Source organism: Cololabis saira, chromosome 2, assembly GCF_033807715.1.
Source record: "Cololabis saira isolate AMF1-May2022 chromosome 2, fColSai1.1, whole genome shotgun sequence".
NCBI lineage: Eukaryota > Metazoa > Chordata > Actinopteri > Beloniformes > Belonidae > Cololabis > Cololabis saira.
Genome location: NC_084588.1, coordinates 21,272,721 through 21,294,446, shown reverse-complemented (window position 1 = coordinate 21,294,446; position 21,726 = coordinate 21,272,721). Strand labels below are relative to the sequence as shown.

Sequence of the window (21,726 nt, the reverse complement as noted above, 5' to 3'; positions counted from 1 at the left end):
ATCAGGAGGAGCACGCTTCACTTCCGGGTCACCTCGTGTTCCTGCAGGGACTTCACTGGGTCACCAGGGGGCGCTGTGAGACCTCACACTCTCTGGATGGAACACAAATACATGGTATTTCAATTAAACCTTCATCACTTTAGTACACTTTCTCTGAAAGAGCTTTTACAAGAGAGTTCCTGGTTAATTCTGTCGCAAAATAGTTTACTGAATACTCTCAAGATATCTTTTCTAATTTTATAGAAAGAAAATGTTATGTAATTCAAGGTTAATGATTAAAAGAATTCAAGAACATATGTAAAAAAAAATATTATTTTTATTTTACTTATTTATGTATTTATTGCTAATGAATTGGGGATTCTTGTTGCAAAATGGGGGGGGGGGGGTCTTTATTATTTTAGAGAGCAGTCTTCTAGAAATGAATTATAAAATATTATGCATTCTTTTGTGACATCATTAATTTCCTATGAGCCACTTCCTGCACTGCAAAAACTCAAAATCTTAACAAGAATATTTGTCTTATTTCTAGTTAAAATGTCTCATTTTTTGTCAAACAAAATCTCATTACACTTAAAACAAGACTCGTCACTGGAAAAAACAACAATTTTCCCCTGTTTCAACAAGATTTTTTTGCTTGTAATGAGATAAATCTTGTCCCACTGGCAGATTTTTCTACTTATTTCAAGTGAAAATTTACTTGAAACAGGTGAAAATGGTCAAATAAGTTATTTTTCTGGTAATGACTCTTGTTTTAAGTGTAATGAGATTTTTTTGACTAAAAATGATACATTTTAACTAGAAATAAGACAAATATTCCTGGTAAGATTTTGAGTTTTTGCAGTGTGTATCTGATGGGCAAATTGTGCAGGCCTGTGCTTTTAATCACTACCTAATCTAATAACTCCTATGGATCCTCCTGCAGGTGGGCAGACCAACTTCATTAATTCAGGCCAAGCCTGACACAGCCCTGTGTGTGAGGTCCCCGCCACCAGCCGTTCAAATGAGCCCCTCATCAGGCCTCACTCCTGACTTTATTTTCTGAGACTGTATGCCAAAACTTCTTTCACCTTAGATTTGTTATTATGATGGAGGCACCGGCAGCTTTTATTTTAATTTCCTCAAATGTTCTGTTGAGAAACAAGGTCTCCAATTCCAGGTTGTCTTGGTTGAGATGGCAGCACTGATAATTTCAGATTTCCTATTTCCCAGTGGCTACAGTAGATAAAAGCAACTCATGGGAGTCTTAAGACAGGCTTATGGGTCATACAAGCAAAATCTACAACCTCTCAAGCACAGGATTATGCAAAGGATTATAAAACGAGTTTAGCATTTGACTAACACAGGAGATTATTTTTTGCCCCTACAGTATCTAAAGCATGTTGACGCCCATGTCATTTTAAAAATCCTGAATTTACCATCAGCTGTTATGTATGCCTGTGTGTATACATACATATCCATATATACATATATATATATATTGTGTGTGTGTGTGTGTGTGTGTGTGTGTGTGTGTGTGTGTGTGTGTGTGTGTGTGTGTGTGTGTGTGTGTGTGTGTGTGTCTGTGTGTGTGTGTGTCTGTGTGTGTGTGTGTGTGTGATAGCCTACATCATCCTCTTTTAGAGGGTTATTGTCATTTAACCAATTTCAACAAGTGACTGCTGAAGTATGTCTTAAATCAGCGCCCGCATGTCCTCACAACGTTTCTGTGTCCTAAGCAAGACATCTTGTTACAGTGAAATGAGAGGGTACATGAAATTCAATAGCCTCTATTGTGTAACACGGTTTAGTAAACAAAGGATATGAGCTCTTCTTCCTGATCTGTACAATTGAGGGGTAATGTAAGGCTTTTAGTAGACATGTAAATCCATGTGATTGCAAGAAAGAAAAAAAAGCAAAGTAACAAAGAGATAACTTTTAAATCTACACTGCATTAAGATACACTCAATTGCAACCAGACACAAACCCAAACATCTGTGTTCATGTTTGTTTTCTATGTATGTTATCAATCTTTGTGATCCATTTTGCTTATCATAGCCAAGAATCTCAAGATGATAGGTGTTCATACAGTACTTGTTCAAATTGAAACTTCCTCTCTACCAACTTTGTGACACAGATATAAATCATCAAACTTGACACATCACTGCAATTCAGATGGGTTTATTGTTGTATTTATTTAGTTATTTATCTATTCATTATAAAAAATCTGAATGTAAATCTTTAAATGTTGCCAGGACAGCACTAATAATAATGGATGAATAAATTAATAAAAGTTAATACATTTACAAAATATTTAGCCTAACCACCATAGTCACAAGTAAACTTTAATAGGTAAAGACATTTTATTTAATTACATTTTTTAATTAAATATAGTAAAATAAAGTTTTATTTTTTTTATTTAATTTTATTTTACTTTATTTTATTTTATTGCAATATGGTCTGAGGGTAATGGGAATGATAAGAAAAGTGATGCTTTAAACTTATTTTACCCATAAAGCATTGCTGCATAATAATATTAACATTTCAAGCCTTGCTCATGCAATAAAGAAGAAAAACTTATGTTCAAAGCTGGAAAATGCAGTTTATCTGCACTCTTAGGAAGATGGGTCTGTCCTGGGAACGGTTCAGGAGTCTGGAGCTCATTGTGCAAAGAAAAATTTTGCAGAAGTTGCAAAATATTTAGCCTAACCACCATAGTCACAAGTAAACTTTAATATGAAAAGGAATTTTATTCAATTAAAGGTAGTTTTATTTGTATTTTATTTTGTCTTATCACAGAAGGCGGGACAAACAATGCCATTGGCTGACACTTGGCATCCTCTCTTTCTATTGGTCAGCGCAGCTGCCACTCAGAGCTCGCTCCGTTTCCCTTTTCCTGCGGTACCGCCCTTGGTTAGAGTGAGGAAACCAGCAGCACAGAAGTCACCGCTTTCTCCCCGAGGACTGCTGTTTTTTGGAGATCCCATTAACTTCAGGTAGGGAAATACGCGACACTTCGTGGTTTGAAATCACTTGGTGAATCTAGTCGCATCGTTTTACTCCCAGTAGCGGACTGGTTTAGCATCACGGCTAGCGACTTGATTCATCTGCAACACGGTTAGCCTGTTAAGGCTGATTTATGGTTCCGCGTTACACCAACGCAGAGCCTACGGCGTAGGGTACGCGGCGACGCGCACCCTACGGCGTACACCCTGCGTCGATTTAACGCGGAACCATAATTCAGGCTTTAGCTGCTACTTTGTGCACTCCATCCGACAAGTGTCTTGTAAATGGATTTCTCTGACTGTAAATATGACATGGCCAGAGTGTGGAAGCTTTTGCCTGGCGGTGATAATTATGACAATCGTATTTATTGTCAGATGATACTCTTAAAGGTGTTAAGAAACAGGACAGGACAAGCTACCGCCCGCAGTACCTGCAGAAGATGATGGCAGCCAAGTTACCACCAAAGAAACATGCCTCTTTTATATGAGGGTATCATGCTCTCTTCTCATGTGATTTAATGCTAATTTAATCCAAAATACCCTCGGATTATTGTAGTATCTGCTCGGTGTATATAACTTTAGTGGTTGAATGTTGAGTTTAACAATTATTTGATATGCTGCCCATCCCTGTCAGACATAGTAATGAGCACCTTCTGTGTTTTCCTGTTTGACTAAGACAATAGTTTCAGTACGTGAAAAGGGTTTACTTAAGACGTGGTGACTCATACCTGGTGGAACAATTATGAAAACACTGTGGCTTTAACAGTGATAGTGTTTATTGGTGAAGTGCAAGGTCATTGTACCTGTGTTGCTGGATCCACTGAAGCATTCCCTGGTAAACACTTATGTCAGGCTTTGCATGTGTGTTCACACAAAGCAGTTTGACGAGTAGGACTCTGTGGTGAATGAAGGGTGTGGTCCAAGTCTTAAGAAACCCGTGGTTCCTCCTGAAAATCTGAAGGCAGATCTCTTTATACTGAGGATGTGAAGCAGGTATTATAAATGCTGCAGTGGTTGTCCGCAGCTGCTGAGATTACTTTGTTTTGTTTTGGTGATACTGCTATGCCACCTTTTTTAACACATTTTCGCAGATAAACAGATAAGCTTTGTTTTACATAGATGCCTCTCAGTAGATAGTGAAACCAGGGTGTGAGCCACAAGAATGAACAGTGGCTTTGGAAGATGTGAAATGTTTTTTTAACTTGAACTTTCAAACCTTTAGTCCTAGTAAAACCCCTCTCTTCTGAAGGACAGGGGTTTTTCTTAAAATCTGTCCTCCATTATATAATAAGTGGGTGTGTGTAACAGGGTAATATACAAATAATGTGTGTTTGTTGTAAAAACAGCCTTATTCCTGTCTGGCTTTAGCCCCATTTGTACAGGAGTGGAGAAGACATACAATACCGTATGTGTCGATGACTTACAGGGAGGTTGTCCTCTGAAACAGTTCTCTCACTCAGTCTCCCTACATCTGTTTTTTGTATAACTTCTGTCACAGTTCCAGGCATATTAGGAGGCTGAAAACAGAACACATCAAGGAGAATAACAACAGGGTGGAGAATTAAAGTGGAGCAGTGTAGGTGGGAGGAAGTGCAGGGCCTTGCCCCAGGGATAGCAGAGCTGAGGGATTCTAACTTTAGTCTTTTTGTACGTTGTCAGAGCTTGTACTATTCTAATTAATATCAGGCTTCTGCCTCTGAGATTTAAATAGTTCAGGCAACCTGAATATCATTTGGAAAAATTATACTTAATAGAGTTAAAGTCAATGTGATGTTTAAACTGCCAAACGTCATAAGATATGAATGACATGTTGTAACACGGAACACACAAAAAGCCTTCACTTTTGGAAAGAGGGCAAAGCCTCATGATTTGAATTTATATTTGCCCAGATTTCCTATTTGCACTAATGATGACAGATGTTAACTATCGTTTCAGGTTCACTTATCTTGTAAAAGAATGTGGTTAGTCTTCTAATCTGAAGTCAAGTGTTTTTTGTTGTGTGCAAATATGTTCAAGCATTTTACATTTCTGCTTGCCATTTCATACTGTTGATCTGGAGTTGATTAAAAATACAGGTTACTGCACATGTGAGGAAAGGTAAGCTCAAGGTCTAGTGTTGAACACACACAGGTTTGCAGTATTATTGGCTTTGAGCCACCTGTTGTCTTGAAGGATTAGCAGAGAGGAGAAGGAGAAAGGAATCAATCAGACTGGGCTAATGTATCCTCTCAATGTGGCCACCTTAGCCTGACCCACCCTTTGGCATTATTATCCCTGTCTGCATGGTCCATTACCCCCCCATCTGGAGGTACTGAAACTCGCCAAAAGTGATTGTTGACAACTACGTTGAATGAAATGTAATTGAAAATGAATGTGAGAAAGTAGATTGATATCCAAATGCTGTTATTTTCATCTAATCTTTCCATAAAAGCATTATTATGTTTTATGTATTATGTAACATACCTTCTCTTGGGCTGCTTTTTACCCCCTACAATGTTGTGTCACATTGTTAGTTTGTACTCATCATAAAGTTGACTTAAAATACAACCCATCAGTAATGAATGATACTTGATATATAATTTGGGGTATCTCTTTATATGCTCACATTGATGTTGACCTGTGGCCTTTTTGGGGATCATTACTTAAAAAACAAAACGGTTTCCATAAACAGCTCTGCACATGATTGTAAATGATGTTGCAAAAAAAAGAGAAATCTATGATTCCTGCAGTTTATCACATGCTTTTTTTTCCTTTTTGGATTTCTAGAATATTTCTCATCATAGTTTATATTCATTTTAGGTTTATGTTAAATTTCATGTTGTAATGGATTCATTTCTCTTACATTTATAGGGTTTCAGTAGCTTCCTTTTCAGTTTAGCTTATAGCTTTAGCAGGCATAATATCCTGCATTGGGATGCAAATATATAGAAATATACTGAACCGGTTTTCCAGAATGATTAGGATGTTTGGGTAAGATATGGCTTTTGATCAGTCTTTTCCTACACTTCCATTGTAGTTATGAGTAACATTTGAGCACAACTTCATCTGGTGACAAGCCCCCTTTAAATACTCTTGCTTTTTCTCTCATTATTTTAGAAATATATTAGTATATTGGACTAATGTGGGAGGCAAGGGCAAGAATTAGCCTAGAACAGAGCTTGAATTGTCTCGACAAGGAACCAAATAGTGTGAGAGTCATAGACGGTGTCAGACTCCTGAAGGAATTCTCTGGAGCGAGGAAATCAGCCAGGCAACTCCGAGGAACTGACATTACAAGTTAGAAGAATCCTTTGCAGAACCACAAAGTTGATTGTTTTACTTGTTTATTTCTTCCTTCCTTGAGTTCAGAGACGGTGTTGTATTTCACAGTTGCCATGAATGACTGTGGTTGATGAGATTCCTTTTTAGTCCACGGCATTTTCAGGTGGCAACCAAAACAATAGTGCTTCCCAGCTCAATTACTGGTCATCCGATGCCAAGCCACTAATGCTGAATTGAAATGCTGAAAACAAATGCACATACTGTCATAGTTTTTTGTGATGTTGCACATTTAAGTTCATGTAGAGTTAAGTGCACATGAGTGATAAGGAGAAATGCCATCCGTGGAGTTCCTGCGGGGAATCTGGAAACTATGAGGTCATTTTTTTGTTTGCACTGTGCCATGGGAGAGGGAACTGAGTGCTAAATCTTTCTAATTTTGTTTGACAGTTTACAAATTTAAGCTCTAAATTACTTTAACGCAACTAATGTGTTATACAAAGGTATTCATTCACAAAACAAAAAACAAACATTAATTTTCATTTCTGTTAAAAACTCCTTTCTCCTTGGAAGTCATTCATATTTAGAAACATGAACACATTTGCACACACAAAGAGTTGGTTATGATCCTTATGGTATCCTAATGGGAGTTGTCATATGATTTGTCAGATCCTGAGAAAGTTCCTCCTTTATTCCAGCTGTGTGTGTGTGTGTGTGTGTGTGTGTGTGTGTATTGCATCATTGCAAGGCCGTGGGGGTGGCTGTTATCTAGCCCAGCTGTGATTGACTATTGTTTTATTGTTTCACAGGGATGAGATAATCAATGTTTATCTCAGTTTGGAATATGCAATTAAGTGCTGTTGTCTTCAGGAATTTTCTCTACTATCTCTCATCATGAACTTGTTTGTCCACAGAAAGCCCCCAGGCCTGGAGCAGAAAGCTTGAGCAGGAACGTTGTGGCTGTGGTTTGCTGTTCATTGTTGCCAAGCGAGCATATAGCCACCATGGCGTTGTCGTACAAGAAGGATCTCGACAAGTACAAGGATCTCGATGAAGATGAAATCCTCAACAAACTATCAGCGGAGGAGCTCAAACAGCTGGAGTCGGCGCTCGAGGAGATGGATCCCGAGGTCAGGGCTCAGTGGGAGTTGGAGGAGCTCCAGGGCTCTTCAATGGGAGGAAGTCTCTGTGGCAAGAGGATTTATTGTAACATGGAAAACTAAGAAATGAGAGAGAGAGAGAGAGAGAGAGAGAGTTCACTCTGTTTAGAGAGAACCTGAAGTGCAGTTATTTCAGATAAAATTCACTAAATATTCTCCTAGTGTGTCCCTTTACAAGTTAAATCAGATTTTGATGAAGTTGTAAACCAAAGATAGTATTCACATGTTAATATTGAAGGGTTCAATCCCCAAAAGTCATTTTTGTTGAATTTCAACTGAAGTACTTTCAACTGAAAATGTTCTTCGTAACCAAGCTGCATACACTGAAACTTCAGTGTTTCTTCGAGCTGCAGCAGCTCTGTCAGCAGGTTTCCAAGTGTTTGTTTGTTTATTTCTGAGTAGAATTGAGGATTATAATGCCCTTCCTTCAAGTATCTGGACATTTTGTTTAATTTCCCTCTAAACTGAGTGTGAGAAATTACTATACGACCAGAACCACACGAAACTGCAACAGCACAAACGTTTTTGTTCCGGCGTCTCATGCCAGTAAATTGGCAGTACAATTCCGTTTATTCACACAAAGTTCTCCATTTGAATTAATCTTATAATAGAAAGTACGCAAGGGTTTGCATTTTGTTTGAAGCTATCAAGTTAAACTGCTCCGGATTAAGTTTTCTGAGTTTGTAAATCATGAGTTTCATCAGTTTCTAATATGACCATCAGCCTGGGACTGATAATAGGTCACACAGAGACATAGAGAAGCGTACAAATTAGTTTAAAATATATATCTGAAATAAAACACTAGCTAATAAAATACATTTTTAAAGTCTTCCTTATCTTATCTCCTTAGAATGCTCTCCTACCAGCTGGTTTACGTCAAAAAGACCAGACGGCTAAGGAAGACACTGGAGCATTTGACAGGGATCGTCTTCTTAAATACTTGGAGAAAGAAGCCATGGACTACAAGGACAGAGATGATATAGTTCCCTTCACTGGGGAGAGAAAAGGTTGGTCTGTTTTTCTATAACTCCCACTAATATAGGATGTGAGATACCTCACTCCAGGCAGCGTGTTGGGGCAGGAATGCCTCTGTGTGAGGGGTGCTCGCCTGTTACCTGCGCCTGCTACCATTGCGTGGTTTTAAAGAAAATTACAATGCTGGCAGAAATTTTTTTGGACTGCCAAGGAATGAGATTTTTTTTTTTTTTTTTTTTTTTTAAACTAAAAAAACACAGATCCATATACTGACCCTGTCAAACCACATCCTCTCATATACTATAATGTACGTTGAGTGTAAAAGTTGCAAATATTCCACTGTCTTCTAACTAACAACTAACAAGCCAACTCTGTGCCAGACTCTGATCACTTTTGGTCACATTATTGTTAAACCACATAAACAGTTTCCAGAAATATTAAACTCTTTGTCCATGTTATCAGGTCGCAGCTACAGTTTTTATAAGGGGCAGTATTGATATTTTGTGTAATCTGTGAAGTTAGTAAAGTTGCAATTCTTGTTGTTGAGTATAGATAGATAGATAGATACTTTATTGATCCCCAAACGGAAATTAGTAAAGTAAATTTCAAGAATTGGTTTGTGAAATTTTGTTAGAAATTAGGTCAACAGTGGATGCTTAAAGATTCAGATTCACATACATGGACAAAATGTGCAACAAAATTAAGCAATTTACCACATATAAACACAACAAAAACACAATCCCAAATGTGTGTATGCAAGATTACTGTATACCAAAGATGGAGTCAGTAAAAGCTGAAGTGTTGCAACATAACCAAAACGGTGACACCAAAACTCAACTTTGTGTCAACTTCTCATTGATTATAGAGCATCAGACAGTGCTTAAAAAAAAACAACTTGTTACAACATGGAGATGCAACATTTTTTAATCAGAAGAACAAATAAGAAGCAACTCATAAAGGAGGAACTTTTCTTCTGCTGACCTTCATCCTGTTTCCTAAATGCAAGAATTATTGAAGAGACCTAATATTTGTCATTTGGGGCTGTATGAATCCAAATGAGTTGCTTTGACATTTTAATGCTTTTTTTTAACATGAATATGAAACAGTAGAGGAGGAGGATGATCAGTGAGGAGCTACAACCGCCAGGCTTTGAAATCATTCAAAAGAAACTGCTGGTAGTAATGAGTTACAGATTCACTCTTATACACATAGCTGGGATGAGTTCACATCAGTACTGTGTTTCCCAGGAGATTGGTTCACAGGGTGTGTCTGTGTGTGTATCAGTAGTACAGATGTGATCACTATTCTGCTGTCTTTGCAGGCATTATTAATGCATCGCAGCTCTTACGCAACACACAGTTGTGTGGGGGAGGATAGCTTTTATATATTTATTTATTTTAACTAAGGAAGGAGTGATGGGGAGTGTCAGGCATCAAGTTTAGGATTTTATGTCTTGAAACTGTCTTTATTGGTTAGTCACTTGATTTACTGTTAGTTTGCTGTCTTAGTTTCTGAAAATGTGTCAGTCCTGAACTTGATTTGCTCAAGGTTGACATGTTGGTTGTCCTTTTTCCTCTCCTGGGAGCCTTTTGCCTTATTTGAATGAGTGATTTCTCAAATGTTTTTTTTTGTTGTTGTTTTTATTTATTTGCCTGGTGGTTCTAATCAAGTCAACACTCAAATGTGTTTTATATATGTACACATATATAACAAATATCCATCACGGGGTGAAGTGTCCCTTCTTAGAAGTGACAAGAATTATTATTTTTTGGGTAACAGCACAGCAGGGGGAAAAAAATAGTGAGTGGTGTTGCAACATAACTGAGTAGAAATGTATTTCCAGTGGATGGAATTTCGTGTGTGTGTGTGTGTGTGTGTGCGCCTGTGTGCCTGTGTGTGTGTGTGTGTGTGTGTGTGTGTGTGCGTCTGTGTGAGTGCGCGTGTGTGTGTGTGTGTGTGTGTGTGTGTGTGTGTGTGTGTGTGTGTGTGTGTGTGTGTGTGTGTGTGTGTGTGTGTGTGTGTGTGTGTGTGTGTGTGTGCGTCTGTGTGAGTGCGCGTGTGTGTGTGTGTGTGTGTGTGTGTGTGTGTGTGTGTGTGTGTGTGTGTGTGTGTGTGTGTGTGTGTGTGTGTGTGTGTGTGTGTGTGTGTGTGTGTGTGTGTGTGTGTGTGTGTGTGTGTGTGTGTGTGTGTGTGTGCGCCTGATGACTACATGGAAAACCATGAATCTGTGTAAATGTAGCTGATTCTCTTCCTGTTGTTATACCCCCCACCCACCCCTGCTGGTAATGTGGTCACAAGTGTTTGAGTCTCTTTTTATTAATGCACATAATGTTAGTGTAAAATGCCAAGCTTAAATACTATGGCAACTGCTGCAGCCCTTTACTCACATAAATCCATTGCATTATGTATGAACTTATTAAATCCCTATTGTTCCCTTTTGACTTCCTTCAGGGTTTGTCGGTGTTAAGTTTGGTTGTTTGAAGCTGATTATTTGCACTACAAAAGGTACAAATGTTTGGGAGGTACAAATTTGTTGCTAGCATGTGTAGTCGAGTTAAGGCATATTTAAGGTCTGATAATCATTATGTAAAAGTTCTGTTTTTAGATTTTGGAGTGTTTTTATTATTATGGTTTATTCCTATTATTACTTCATGCATGCTGCTGTGATCTTTGGTGTACGATCCCAGACATTCATCAAACTCAGATGGAAAGAACACAAAAGCACATGATAAACCCATCACACTCTGTTAAGTTTGTGCACAATTCACAATTTTCCTTCACAGTGGGGGACTTTATTGGATCAGTTTCTCTGAGATATGATAAGCATACGTATTTCAACCCCACCACCTCCAATGAAGGACCACATCACTGGCAATCGTTTAGTGTTTCCTATGCACTGATTTATTATTGTAAAGCTGCCTTTTCATTGGCATCTGAATTGCAAGTTGCCAAGTTTGCTGGGAAAAGAACCCTTGATCTGCAGTAAATCAGAGGCAAGCAATTGGCACTCACAACCATGCCCTCAAGTGTTCCCTTAAGTGTGGACAATTGTTCACAAACTTTGATGCCAGAAAGTATTAAGGAAGGTTGCCTGCAGATTTCCAAGCCACCTCCATTGCTAGATGGATATGTTGCTTGATTAATACAGTATCTGGACCTGTTAGCAACTCCACATCGGAGCTTTCAGCCACTATGCTTGAAAGCCATAGAGGAAAGTCACCATAAGAAAGGGAAACCCATGAAGTCAGCTAGAGACTATACCACATTCAATGAAAAGATAACAGCAGTTATTTTCTCTCTTGTGTTCATTCATACATACTTCACTTGTGTTTTCCTCTCGTTTCATCAAATAAAATCCAGCATGAGTTGTTGCTTTTTTCTTGTAACGTCCAAGACATTATATCTGAGGCCAAAATGTAGTTTGGAGATTTTATCAAGCTGTTGGATGACCAATCTGTCAGATTGTGTAGCTGATCAGTCATGTAGTGTGAAAACCCCTTACTTTATGACTCCCAGCCACAAGACAGCAAGTTGGCTAGTCTGAACACCTCAGCCTTAGTCAGTAGCTGCTCCCCTAGCTATGAAAGTTGTTTAACCAGCAAGCCCTGTCCCATGTTGTATTTGATTAACTCCAGCCTGGCTACATTACTCTCATTGTAACCCTCTGTGTCTTACAACACGTTTTTCGCATAGAGGACAGACTCCAACTCTAGAACGGTCTGGTACTACGTTCAATTAAGACTCCCTGAGGGATTGCTGTTCCTGTAAAAAACTAGATAAGCTGCCTCTCCAAAACCAGTCACAGTAGCACTTTGAACAAGGAAACACATCTGCTAACATTATACCCTTTGAAACAGCACGTTACCTCTTTAACTGCTTGTTTCCTTTGAATTGCCCATGTCGATTTTCGTTATTTTTCTTAATAGGTTGTTAAAGGGACAGTTGGCTTCTCTTGTTTCCAGTTCTGTGGGATTTAGGCGTACCATACACTTGACTGGGTTGCAGACACAATATCTGTCCTTGAAGCAATGTTAGTGGTACGCTTCGTAGGGATTTTTTGCTAACTGTACAAGTGCTCTCAGAAAAACAGTACAACTCGTGTGTGTAATAGCAACATCAAGAGCAGATTACAGGTAGGCAGATAATTGAACAATTGTCTTGAAATCCTGTTAACAAACACAGCGGGCGAGGAACTGGCTGATGAGCTGGTGTATTGGGAAGGTAGATGGCAGAGCAACCCAAACCCCAGTCCAAAAGGTTGGAGCTGTAGTCTGCCTGGGGGACAGGATTCCCGGCAATCACAATACTCTAATTACATTTCTTTCTACAGGAAACACAGCAAATCCATTTCCTTTTAACCTTTCAAACCAAGGAAAGCATATCAACCACACATCGTCCTAAGTGACATGAATACATTCATGTTGTAGAATCTATTTTAAACGATATATCTTGCTCGTCAACTTTTACATGAAGAGTGTCTGTCGTCCCTGTTTGCTTAGACTCTGTTTCTTTTTTCCTTCTTAACAATGTTACAGTGTTGTCTTGCAGTTTGACTCTCTCGTTAGGTTAATGGGTATGTTCCTGCAGAATCATAACGATGATGACCAGACTGTTGGGTTGCCGCTCCCTTTGCCCCGTCTCACCTCACTCCATTTACAAGTTAAATGTCGCTGCAGAGGGGCTGGCGCTGAATGCTGCCTAATGACTGTATTTACTGTTTACTGGCTTTCAGGAAGTTCCAGAGCCCCACTGGAGAACAGTTTTAACAATTTGAGTGGCTTGAATGACTTTGAAGAAGGGAACAGAGAGGGAGGGGGGCCTGTTCTTGGGGTGTTTTTGTTAAGGAGACAGGCATACAGAGAGGCAGCACATAGCAGTCGCTGGACGGTCTCTGTGTCCGTTGCTTGTTGCCCCAGCAGTGCATTTTAGATTAGACTTGGGTCATTGTTCCAGAACTTCCTTTGCGCTTTCTGTTTCTTGCCTCTGATGCGTTGCCATGGCAATACTGCAGCTATCAGACAGTCACTGCTGGACAGGGTTCAGCTTGTCTGCACTACTAATCTTTGGGGAATGTTATGTAAAGCAGCAGGAGGCCTAGACTTCTTCAAGAAGCATTGTGTCTTATCTTTCCGTCACCCATCAGAAATGTTGATTTATGAATGAATGAAAATGACAGTAAATTTGAACAATTTATTTATTCAATACTATACAAGTGCGCAGTGGCACTGTGAAGGGGTTTAAGTGGGTTTATTAAGTTCAGGGACAGTTGTAGCCTCTTGCATCAGAGGTAAATTGTGTAAACTTGAAAGAAACCTCAAAATCCTCCTTTTGTATGTTGAATACAAAAGTCTTCTTAAGAAATCCACGTACTTGTGGACCTTTAAACTTGCACAGCTCTCAGCAGTCATGCAGTCTTATGACTGCGGCGCATGACAAGAGAACAGACATGGTTTTAAGATAATAACAAATAACTTTAAGCAGCAGTTGAACATTTAATTGGAATAAAAGTATATGCATTTTACTGTAAATCATTTCAACAGCCAGCATGTATCGTTTACAACTTGAAATGTCATGTTCTTCCTTCACAGGTAAAGCATTTGTTCCTAAGCAGAAACCAATAGAAAAATGTAAGGAGGAAGTCACAACCCTGGACCCAGAACTAGAGGAAGCTCTGTCCAGTGCCACAGATACAGAACTGTGTGATCTAGCAGGTAAGAAACAGTACAAACTTCTGAGAAAGTTGAAGTGTCACGCTGAAACCACTTCAAAAACACAATTTTGTTGGAGGGCACTATTTAAAAGGAAGCCTGTTGTCGCTGTGAGAAGCGTTGGTCTGCTGGAGCCCAGGCTTTGCCGTGACAGTAAAACACAAGCCCCTTTCACTCAGTATTTCCCTTGGCTCTATCATTCACTGTGTTTATGCCTCACAGAGCAATACAACACCTCTTGTTTTCCCAATCGTCCAGATTTGGTTCTCTTCCTTCACATTCAACCCAAGCGTACATGTTTACAAAGTGATTCCTCGCCACATTCAATTAATTTATACTTGGCTCTTCTTGTTTGTTTGTTTGCAGCAATTCTTGGTGTTCACACACTGGTCACAAGTAACCAGACATACGAGGGAAGTGGATCAAAAGAGGGTTACAACAGTGAGTACAATGAGCAATTAATCTCAGTTTAAACATCTCTCAAAGGATGAATATATTGACCTATGGCTATGTTGCTTTTCCAGATGTTGTTAAAGGGGAGAAAATGAACCCTGTGTTTGATGAGCCTCCCAACCCTACTAATGTAGAAGAAACTCTGCAGAGGATAAAAACCAATGACAGCTCCTTAAAAGAGGTCAACCTCAACAACATTAAGGTATACAGAAATACAAGTTTTCAGAGCGTGTTAATACCATTTCAAACCCTCAACCAACAACAATGTATCTGTTGGTTTCCTAGAACATCCCCATTCCTACGCTGAAAGACTTTGCCAAAGCCATGGAGAAGAACACACACGTCACAAAGTTTAGTTTGGCTGCAACACGGAGTAACGACCCAATTGCTGTGGTGAGATGGAGTGGTTTGTGGGCTTTAAATGTTTTGCTGGTGCATGGAAACTGAACACTTGCGCCTTTATGTTCCTTTCTTCCTGTGCGTCCACCTGCCAGGCCTTCAGTGACATGCTGCGGGAGAACAAGACGTTGCGAAGCTTGAACTTGGAGTCAAATTTCATCACCGGGGCGGGAGTGCAGGCTTTGGTTGATGCATTGCGAGACAATGACTCGATTACAGAAATCAAGATAGACAACCAGGTAACGCAATATACACTAAGGTTGGTGTTATTACAAAAAAATGCACCAAAAGAAGCATATTCCCAAATCAGCAAAGACTCATACAAATGTAATCCCTCTCAATCATGTCTTATGATGTAATAGAAGTATGTGTATATGGTTAAGGAGAAGGCCTTCTACTGGGAATTCCCTTGTTTCTCATCAAGTTTCCATGTTTCTTATCAAGTATCCATGTTTAGGAAATTTTTGGAATGTAATCTTTGGGAGTGGTTGTGTAAATACTGGCCATTGATAGTGTGAAGACTAAAAATATTCTTCAGTGACCAGCTGAAATCACTGACCCTCACACACAAATATACATGCTCTATGAGCAGAACAAGGACTGAAATTTCCCCATGAATGTAGGTCACTTGCAGCCGACAATGACTTGTAGACAGTCCTAATGGTTTGTCGCTTGTCCTAATTTTGGGTGCGGCATGTCTTTTTTTTTTTTTTTTTTTTTTTTTTGTTTACGGGGAGCTGACCAACAAAAACATATGAGGTGTATAGGAGGGGTCAGTTCCCTTGGCCTTTTTTTCTTCTTCTTTTTTTCTATTTGTACTCTGTACAGTACTGGATCAGTGATGCGTGGGCCGATCCGAACTGAGCGGGTGACCGCACAGGAGTCAGACAGAAATATGCATAATGATATTCGGGTCGGGTTCGTCTGGCTGGTTAGAACAATTATTGCACTTTCAAAATTAATATGTAAACATTTTATTTTATAGCATAATTGCAAATGCTTTATAAATCACTAAGACATCCTTGGCTGACTGATAGGAAGATGCAGCATGAGCTTTCTGCGTGCAGGTGCAGGTGTGGATGATATGAGGCAGGTGATGGAGATGGTCAGGGAAAAATTGATAGATAGGGGAATTGAAAAACAAAAAGTTTCACAGATAGAAAAAAGTATAGTCTTGGAAAGTTTGAGAATATAACAAATCAAGATATTACATGTGCTATATTTCATTTGTTGGCCTGTTGAATCATCAACTTTTGAACATTTAGATAAGGTTTGAACATTAAGACACAGCATGATTATTCGTCCCGCAGGAAACAAGATTCCTTTCTCTTTTTTCTTTTAAAATTAAATACCAGAGCCCTTTTTTTTAATTATTATTATTATTATTGTTATTAATTCAGCTATAATGCATGTTTTAATTTGTTGGAATGAATCTGAGATGGAAAGTTTTTATTTAGACGTTTCTTAACAATGGCTGATTTTTTTTAAATCTATGGATAACGGCAACAATATGTATCAAATACATCCAAGAATTGGTCAAAGATGGGAAAGCCCTTGCTAAGTCTGGGGCAATAGGCTCTAGCCCCATGATGATGCCGGCACAAGACGTAATGTCTTGCTTTGTAGACTATATGCATTATGGCACATTAACATATCACTTGTGTTTGCTGTTCATATAGCCTTAAAGCAATTATTAATCAAGAGTTTACCTTTATTCATTTTATTTGTGAAAGGGGAAAAAAATGCGGTTGGGTAGCGGGTCGGGTATTTTCATTGTCATCGAAATTTGCAGTTCCAGTTGCAGTCTGGTCGGCTGAAAATGTCTGCTCACTTGCACACTAGAAGTTTTTGTGGAAATGGTAAGCCATCTGGGTATTTCTCACACAGTTGTGTAAAAGTGGGTTCATGTTCATCTGTGCTACGAACCAATGAGTAAATTATATTTCTTCCTTTTGGTTCTGTGACGCAATCAGTTCCTCAAACCACACGTCTTCAGTATTACACTCTGTCAGTGCATTTGAGAAAGGTGGAGTCTGCAGACTATTTAAACCGCGCATCAATCTCACTTATTTCCAGTGGCACAAGCAGCATATCTGCCAACCTCAACCTTATAGCTGATATAAAACAGCACATTATTTCATTGCCAGTTGACAACAATGAAATCATAAATGAAGAATAAAGATGTTGGATCTGGTTAGCAGACCCTCTGAGATCACTTGATCTCCTGCTCTGCAAAGCTTCATAAACACCAGAATAAGTCGGATTACCTCGCTGTAACTCTGGAAAGGTTTCTCAAAAAGGGCGCAATGGAAAGAAAAAAGTGTGTGTGCGTACAAGTTTGTTTAAAGGCAATTTTGAGTTCTGACTTTCCACTTCTATAATACATCAAAAGCAGGATTCTTCTGCAGTGGAGCTAAGATGAGTTGACAGTGCTGCATTTAGAAATGGCAGCTGCTTAGTTTACTTGTAAGTGACTGAGAGTGTCTTTGTAAACCTTTGAAGTAAACCGCCACCTGAGTGAAACAGAATAGACGCAAGCGGACCGCTTCCAGTTGAAGAAGGGATGATGTCAAAGAGGCCAAAGGCCAAACTGATATACTTTTGTGTTTATTTCAGAGGCAGCAGCTGGGTACCACCGTAGAGATGGAGATAGCTAAAATGTTGGAAGACTGCACCAGCATCATTAAGTTTGGCTACCACTTCACTCAGCAAGGACCTCGGTCCAGGGCTGCTGCAGCTATCACCAAGAACAACGACCTAGGTATGACATGTACACACACCAACTGTTGGAGATCTGTTGAAACTCACAAGACTTTGAGTTTAGTTTTTCTTTTTTTGGTTGTTGTTTTTTTAATTTAATATCCGTTTTATACAGGAATGTCATGACAAATTGTTGTGGCATTCCAGGTATCTGTTATTACCAGTATGGTTTACTGTTCCAGGAGACGTGAGTCTGCAGCGATGACCTCTGCTCTCTCTTTTAGCTCCTCCCCCTGTCAGAGCTGCAATAGCCCAGGTCTGATGCATGGGTGTGCCGAGGATCAATGATAACCATGACTTCTTTCACAGTGTCTGAATGGAGCATTCACTTCATTAACAGTGTCAGATTTGCACCGTGTGATCTTACAGAGTGACGACATCTCACTTCTTGTTTTCTTTACACACTGACGCACGCTGTTGCAATAGTATTGATCTTTGACCACATAGCTCATGATGACTTAATTTGTTTCTTCAAGATACTCTAACAGGCCTTGTAGGTTTATGGTTATCTAGCATGTTTACTTTTGTTCATTTTCTCTAGTTATCATGAAGTGAAATGTATTGAATATGAAAAAAAAAATTGTAATTTTGGCACATTTTTGTGTCTTCTTTTTCTCTTCTCCCTTTTAGTCCGCAGGAGGCGAGTGGAAGGGGACCTGTAGAAACCGAGCCCAACCTCCCTTCCTGCCAGTCCTGTTTTTCATCTCATCATGTGGAATAATTTCAGCCAATGCCCTGGTCTCTTCGTACTGTGCGGAAACTTTAGTCTTGTGCCAAACTGCGGGGCAAGGCACACTTAAACAGAATATACATCTGAGAAGAAGGGAAATAACTGGAATTACCCTCCTATTCACATGTTCATACTTATTTTTGTTATTATGCTGTTATTGAAGGTGTATATCTCATTAGTTTTTAGCCATTTCATTTCAGCTGCTCCTTTTTTGAGCCTTTATATTTCCTGTCCAGACTTTTTACTTGCTTTTTCCTTTTATACAACGCTATAATCTTGTGAACTAATCGTGTCCAAGTAACAAATAACAGCCTTGTAAAAAAACAGAAACTAACATTGAGAAGCCCCTGTATTGACTTTAAAGCTCAAAGTTTCATGTGCTGCTGCTTCTTGTGTTGAACCGAAAGGTATCTGTCAGCAGTGTGGTGGGGAGTGCTCAGAGCTGGTTCTCACATCTACGTAGAGAAGGTTCAGACAGTGAAGGCCAGGCCGGTCTGTTGAGTACAGAGTAGTTTGTAGCAGTGACTGCTTTCCTGCAAACCTGACTGTGAAGCTGTCTTTTAGCATGTAAAACCCAGCAGCCGTATGCAGTTATCGCTGGTTCTAACGTTGCTGAGCGTGTACAGTTAGTGCACATGGATGCTTTGCATGAGTCTTTTTTGGGGTTGCCTTTTAAAGTCTGGTAGGACTGTTGAGCTGGCGAATTGTAACAGTTGATAGCAGCATGTTTCTCAGTTTGTGCTGTATTTTGACTATTGTCTGGCTAAAATAAGATACTCGACCTCAAAAGTCTGCGACGTCTGCCTCCCAAACTCTTGGCTTGCCCCCTCCACATGTGAAATATATAGTTTAATGGTTAATACGTCATATTTTCAATGGTGTTTTACTATTTTTGTTCTATTATAACTAAAGCTCTTGTTTTGATATGGTTAAAATTCATAGGTTGGTTATTTGAATGCTTTGTCTCCAGAAAGAAATTCTAATTATGTTTTGACCAGTAAATGTGGGGTTGTACAAAAAAAAATAGATAGATAATTCCAATTAGAAATGGGTATAATCGGGTCAAAACACGTTGTTTCTCTGATGCTCAAACATACCAAAGACTAACACATGCAGTGCAATAGTGGACTTGATATTGGCCTCCCAGCACAGGTCCAGCAAAGGTCTGCTGAGTAATAACGATCAATGCGTTTTTTGGTCACATAATGCTTCTCCTACTTCCTTTTTTTCTACGCACGCACACACACACACACCCCACCCTGCCCACAGTCTGTTGGTCATTCATTGGTCAACATTCATCATGTAGTTCTGTCAGACATCAGGAGGAATTGGAGGAGTATCTGTATTTTTTGTTGTTTTTTTAATTCAGGTTTCAAGTGTTTATGCTTCTTTGAACGTACATCCTGGTAATGGTTTTTAACGTAACTCCTTTCCACACACAAACTATTGGTCTTCAGCTCTAGTCACTTATTGTGTGAGGTACAGTATGTCAACAAGCTATGTTTGCATCAAATTAAAAATTCCTTGGTCTCCCTGACCTTCTTCAGACGGTTCTAACAAGACTTATTCAGGAGTTACTTGAGCCTTGTATATACTGTTTATAGGAACAATATGCTGGCATGAACTCTTCACTGGTGAACGCCAGTTTCTGTCGACCAAATCTTTTTTTTTTAATAATCAAAGAATTGTACTTTGGGGTTTTATATCAATGCACTTTTTCCATGTTCATATCTGCTCTGTATATCACCTCCAGAACATCTTGTTTTGACTTTCCTTTTTTTTTTTTTTTTTTATTTCTCCGTCTGGTGGACGATCAGTTAAAATGGAGAACTGCTTCTTGCTTGTGCTTGGTATCCTGTGGTCCACAGTATGTATATTAACTGTAAAATGGCATCTCAAATTCACAATGTATAAACACACACACACACACACACACTCGCAGTCTGTGATACATAACTACAAAAGTCACTGTTTTTTTTTTTCTCTCTCTAAAAGATCCAGATGTAATATGTATTATTATTATAAAACCACAAGACTGGTGACAAGCACTGCTGAGTATGACATCCTCAACAATAAATGTTTTTACATACTCTCATACTCTTCCTTTTTTTTCTTGCATTGTCCTTTAAAAAAAATTTGAAAAATAAAATATTCTACACCTTAAATAGTACCAGTGTAGGAATTTGAGTCAAGTAATCTGAAGTATATATTAAATATCATGAATGTTTCTAATTCCACATGATGGTTTGGACAAGATTAATTACATCCTGTCATGTTTTGAATACTGCTATCAGTTACAGCCGTACAAGAGATTACATAAGCCACAAAGCCAATGATATCTTTGTTACGAGGCATTTTAAGGTTATTGTCCCCCTTCATCTAAGTTTTTACTTAAACTATGACAAACAATTAAAAAAAATGCTTTCCCAAAAATGTCAGGACTGTAAAATGTAAATAAAAACAACACAAAGATTTGTAAACCAAATCCAATGACGTGATCCAATGACGATTTGCATTCTTTACCAACGTGTAGCATGCCCTCCTCTTTTCAGCGACAGTCCAATTATGTCTTGAGAACTGAGGAGACCAGTTGCTGCATTGTTGGGAGAGGAAAGTCTTATTTTTTCCTGATATCTGTATTGCAGACAGGCCAGTTCAGCATACAGCATAGAGTACTATACAGTTGAGCTCATGTAATAAGTGCTGGTTGTGGTTTATTATAGTCTTGCTGAGAGATGATGTAAAGAAAAACATCTGGATTGGAGCATATGTTGCTCAAAGACCCGTGTATATACTGTACTTTGATGTGTCCAGATGTGCAAGCTGCCCCTTCTATTGGCAGTAATGTACCCTATACTGTCCGAGATGCAGGACTTTGAACTGAGCGCTGCTAACTGTGATGGGTCTGTTTAGTCCAGATGATGAAGCATTAAGGTTCTCAAAAATAATTTTTCAAATTTCCATTTGTCCGACCACAGAACCGGTTTCCACTTCAGTCCATTTTAAATGAGCATTTGCCCTGTGGTCCAATGTCATTTCTGAGTAATTACACTTTATGTGGGCTGTAGATGATCAAACATTCAAAGTCTGTTATATGTTATATAGAGGACCATTAGTCTACACAGTTTGTAGATAGTATGTTTTTCCGCCTTTGCCCTCAGACTATAGCATTCACTTCAAGAGAGCCTGGAAAACCAAGCCCAAAGTCCTCCCAAATCACTCCCTTCGAGTTTTTGAAAATCCTGGAATAGATATATAATTTGCATTGAATGCAAACAAGTCTGAAGTTGAAGGGTATGTCA

The 21,726-nt window shown here is 39.0% G+C and overlaps 1 protein-coding gene across 2 annotated transcripts; it reads left to right on the top strand.

Moving 5' to 3' along the window:
• Nucleotides 1-2,870: 2,870 nt before the first annotated feature.
• Nucleotides 2,871-19,900, top strand: tmod2 (tropomodulin 2). Of its 2 annotated transcripts, none has more exons than XM_061740284.1 (10): nt 2,871-2,972; nt 7,154-7,369; nt 8,250-8,406; nt 13,963-14,085; nt 14,449-14,523; nt 14,607-14,737; nt 14,821-14,928; nt 15,030-15,173; nt 17,551-17,695; nt 18,325-19,900. In XM_061740284.1, exons 2-10 carry the CDS (start codon nt 7,244-7,246, stop codon nt 18,354-18,356), a joined length of 1,041 nt encoding a protein of 346 aa, XP_061596268.1. In that variant the 5' UTR covers nt 2,871-2,972; nt 7,154-7,243; the 3' UTR covers nt 18,357-19,900. The 2 variants fall into 2 exon arrangements, with proteins under 2 accessions (XP_061596268.1, XP_061596259.1); XM_061740275.1 differs by lacking the exon at nt 18,325-19,900 and adding an exon at nt 17,919-18,245.
• The last annotated feature ends 1,826 nt before the right edge of the window (nt 19,901-21,726 follow it).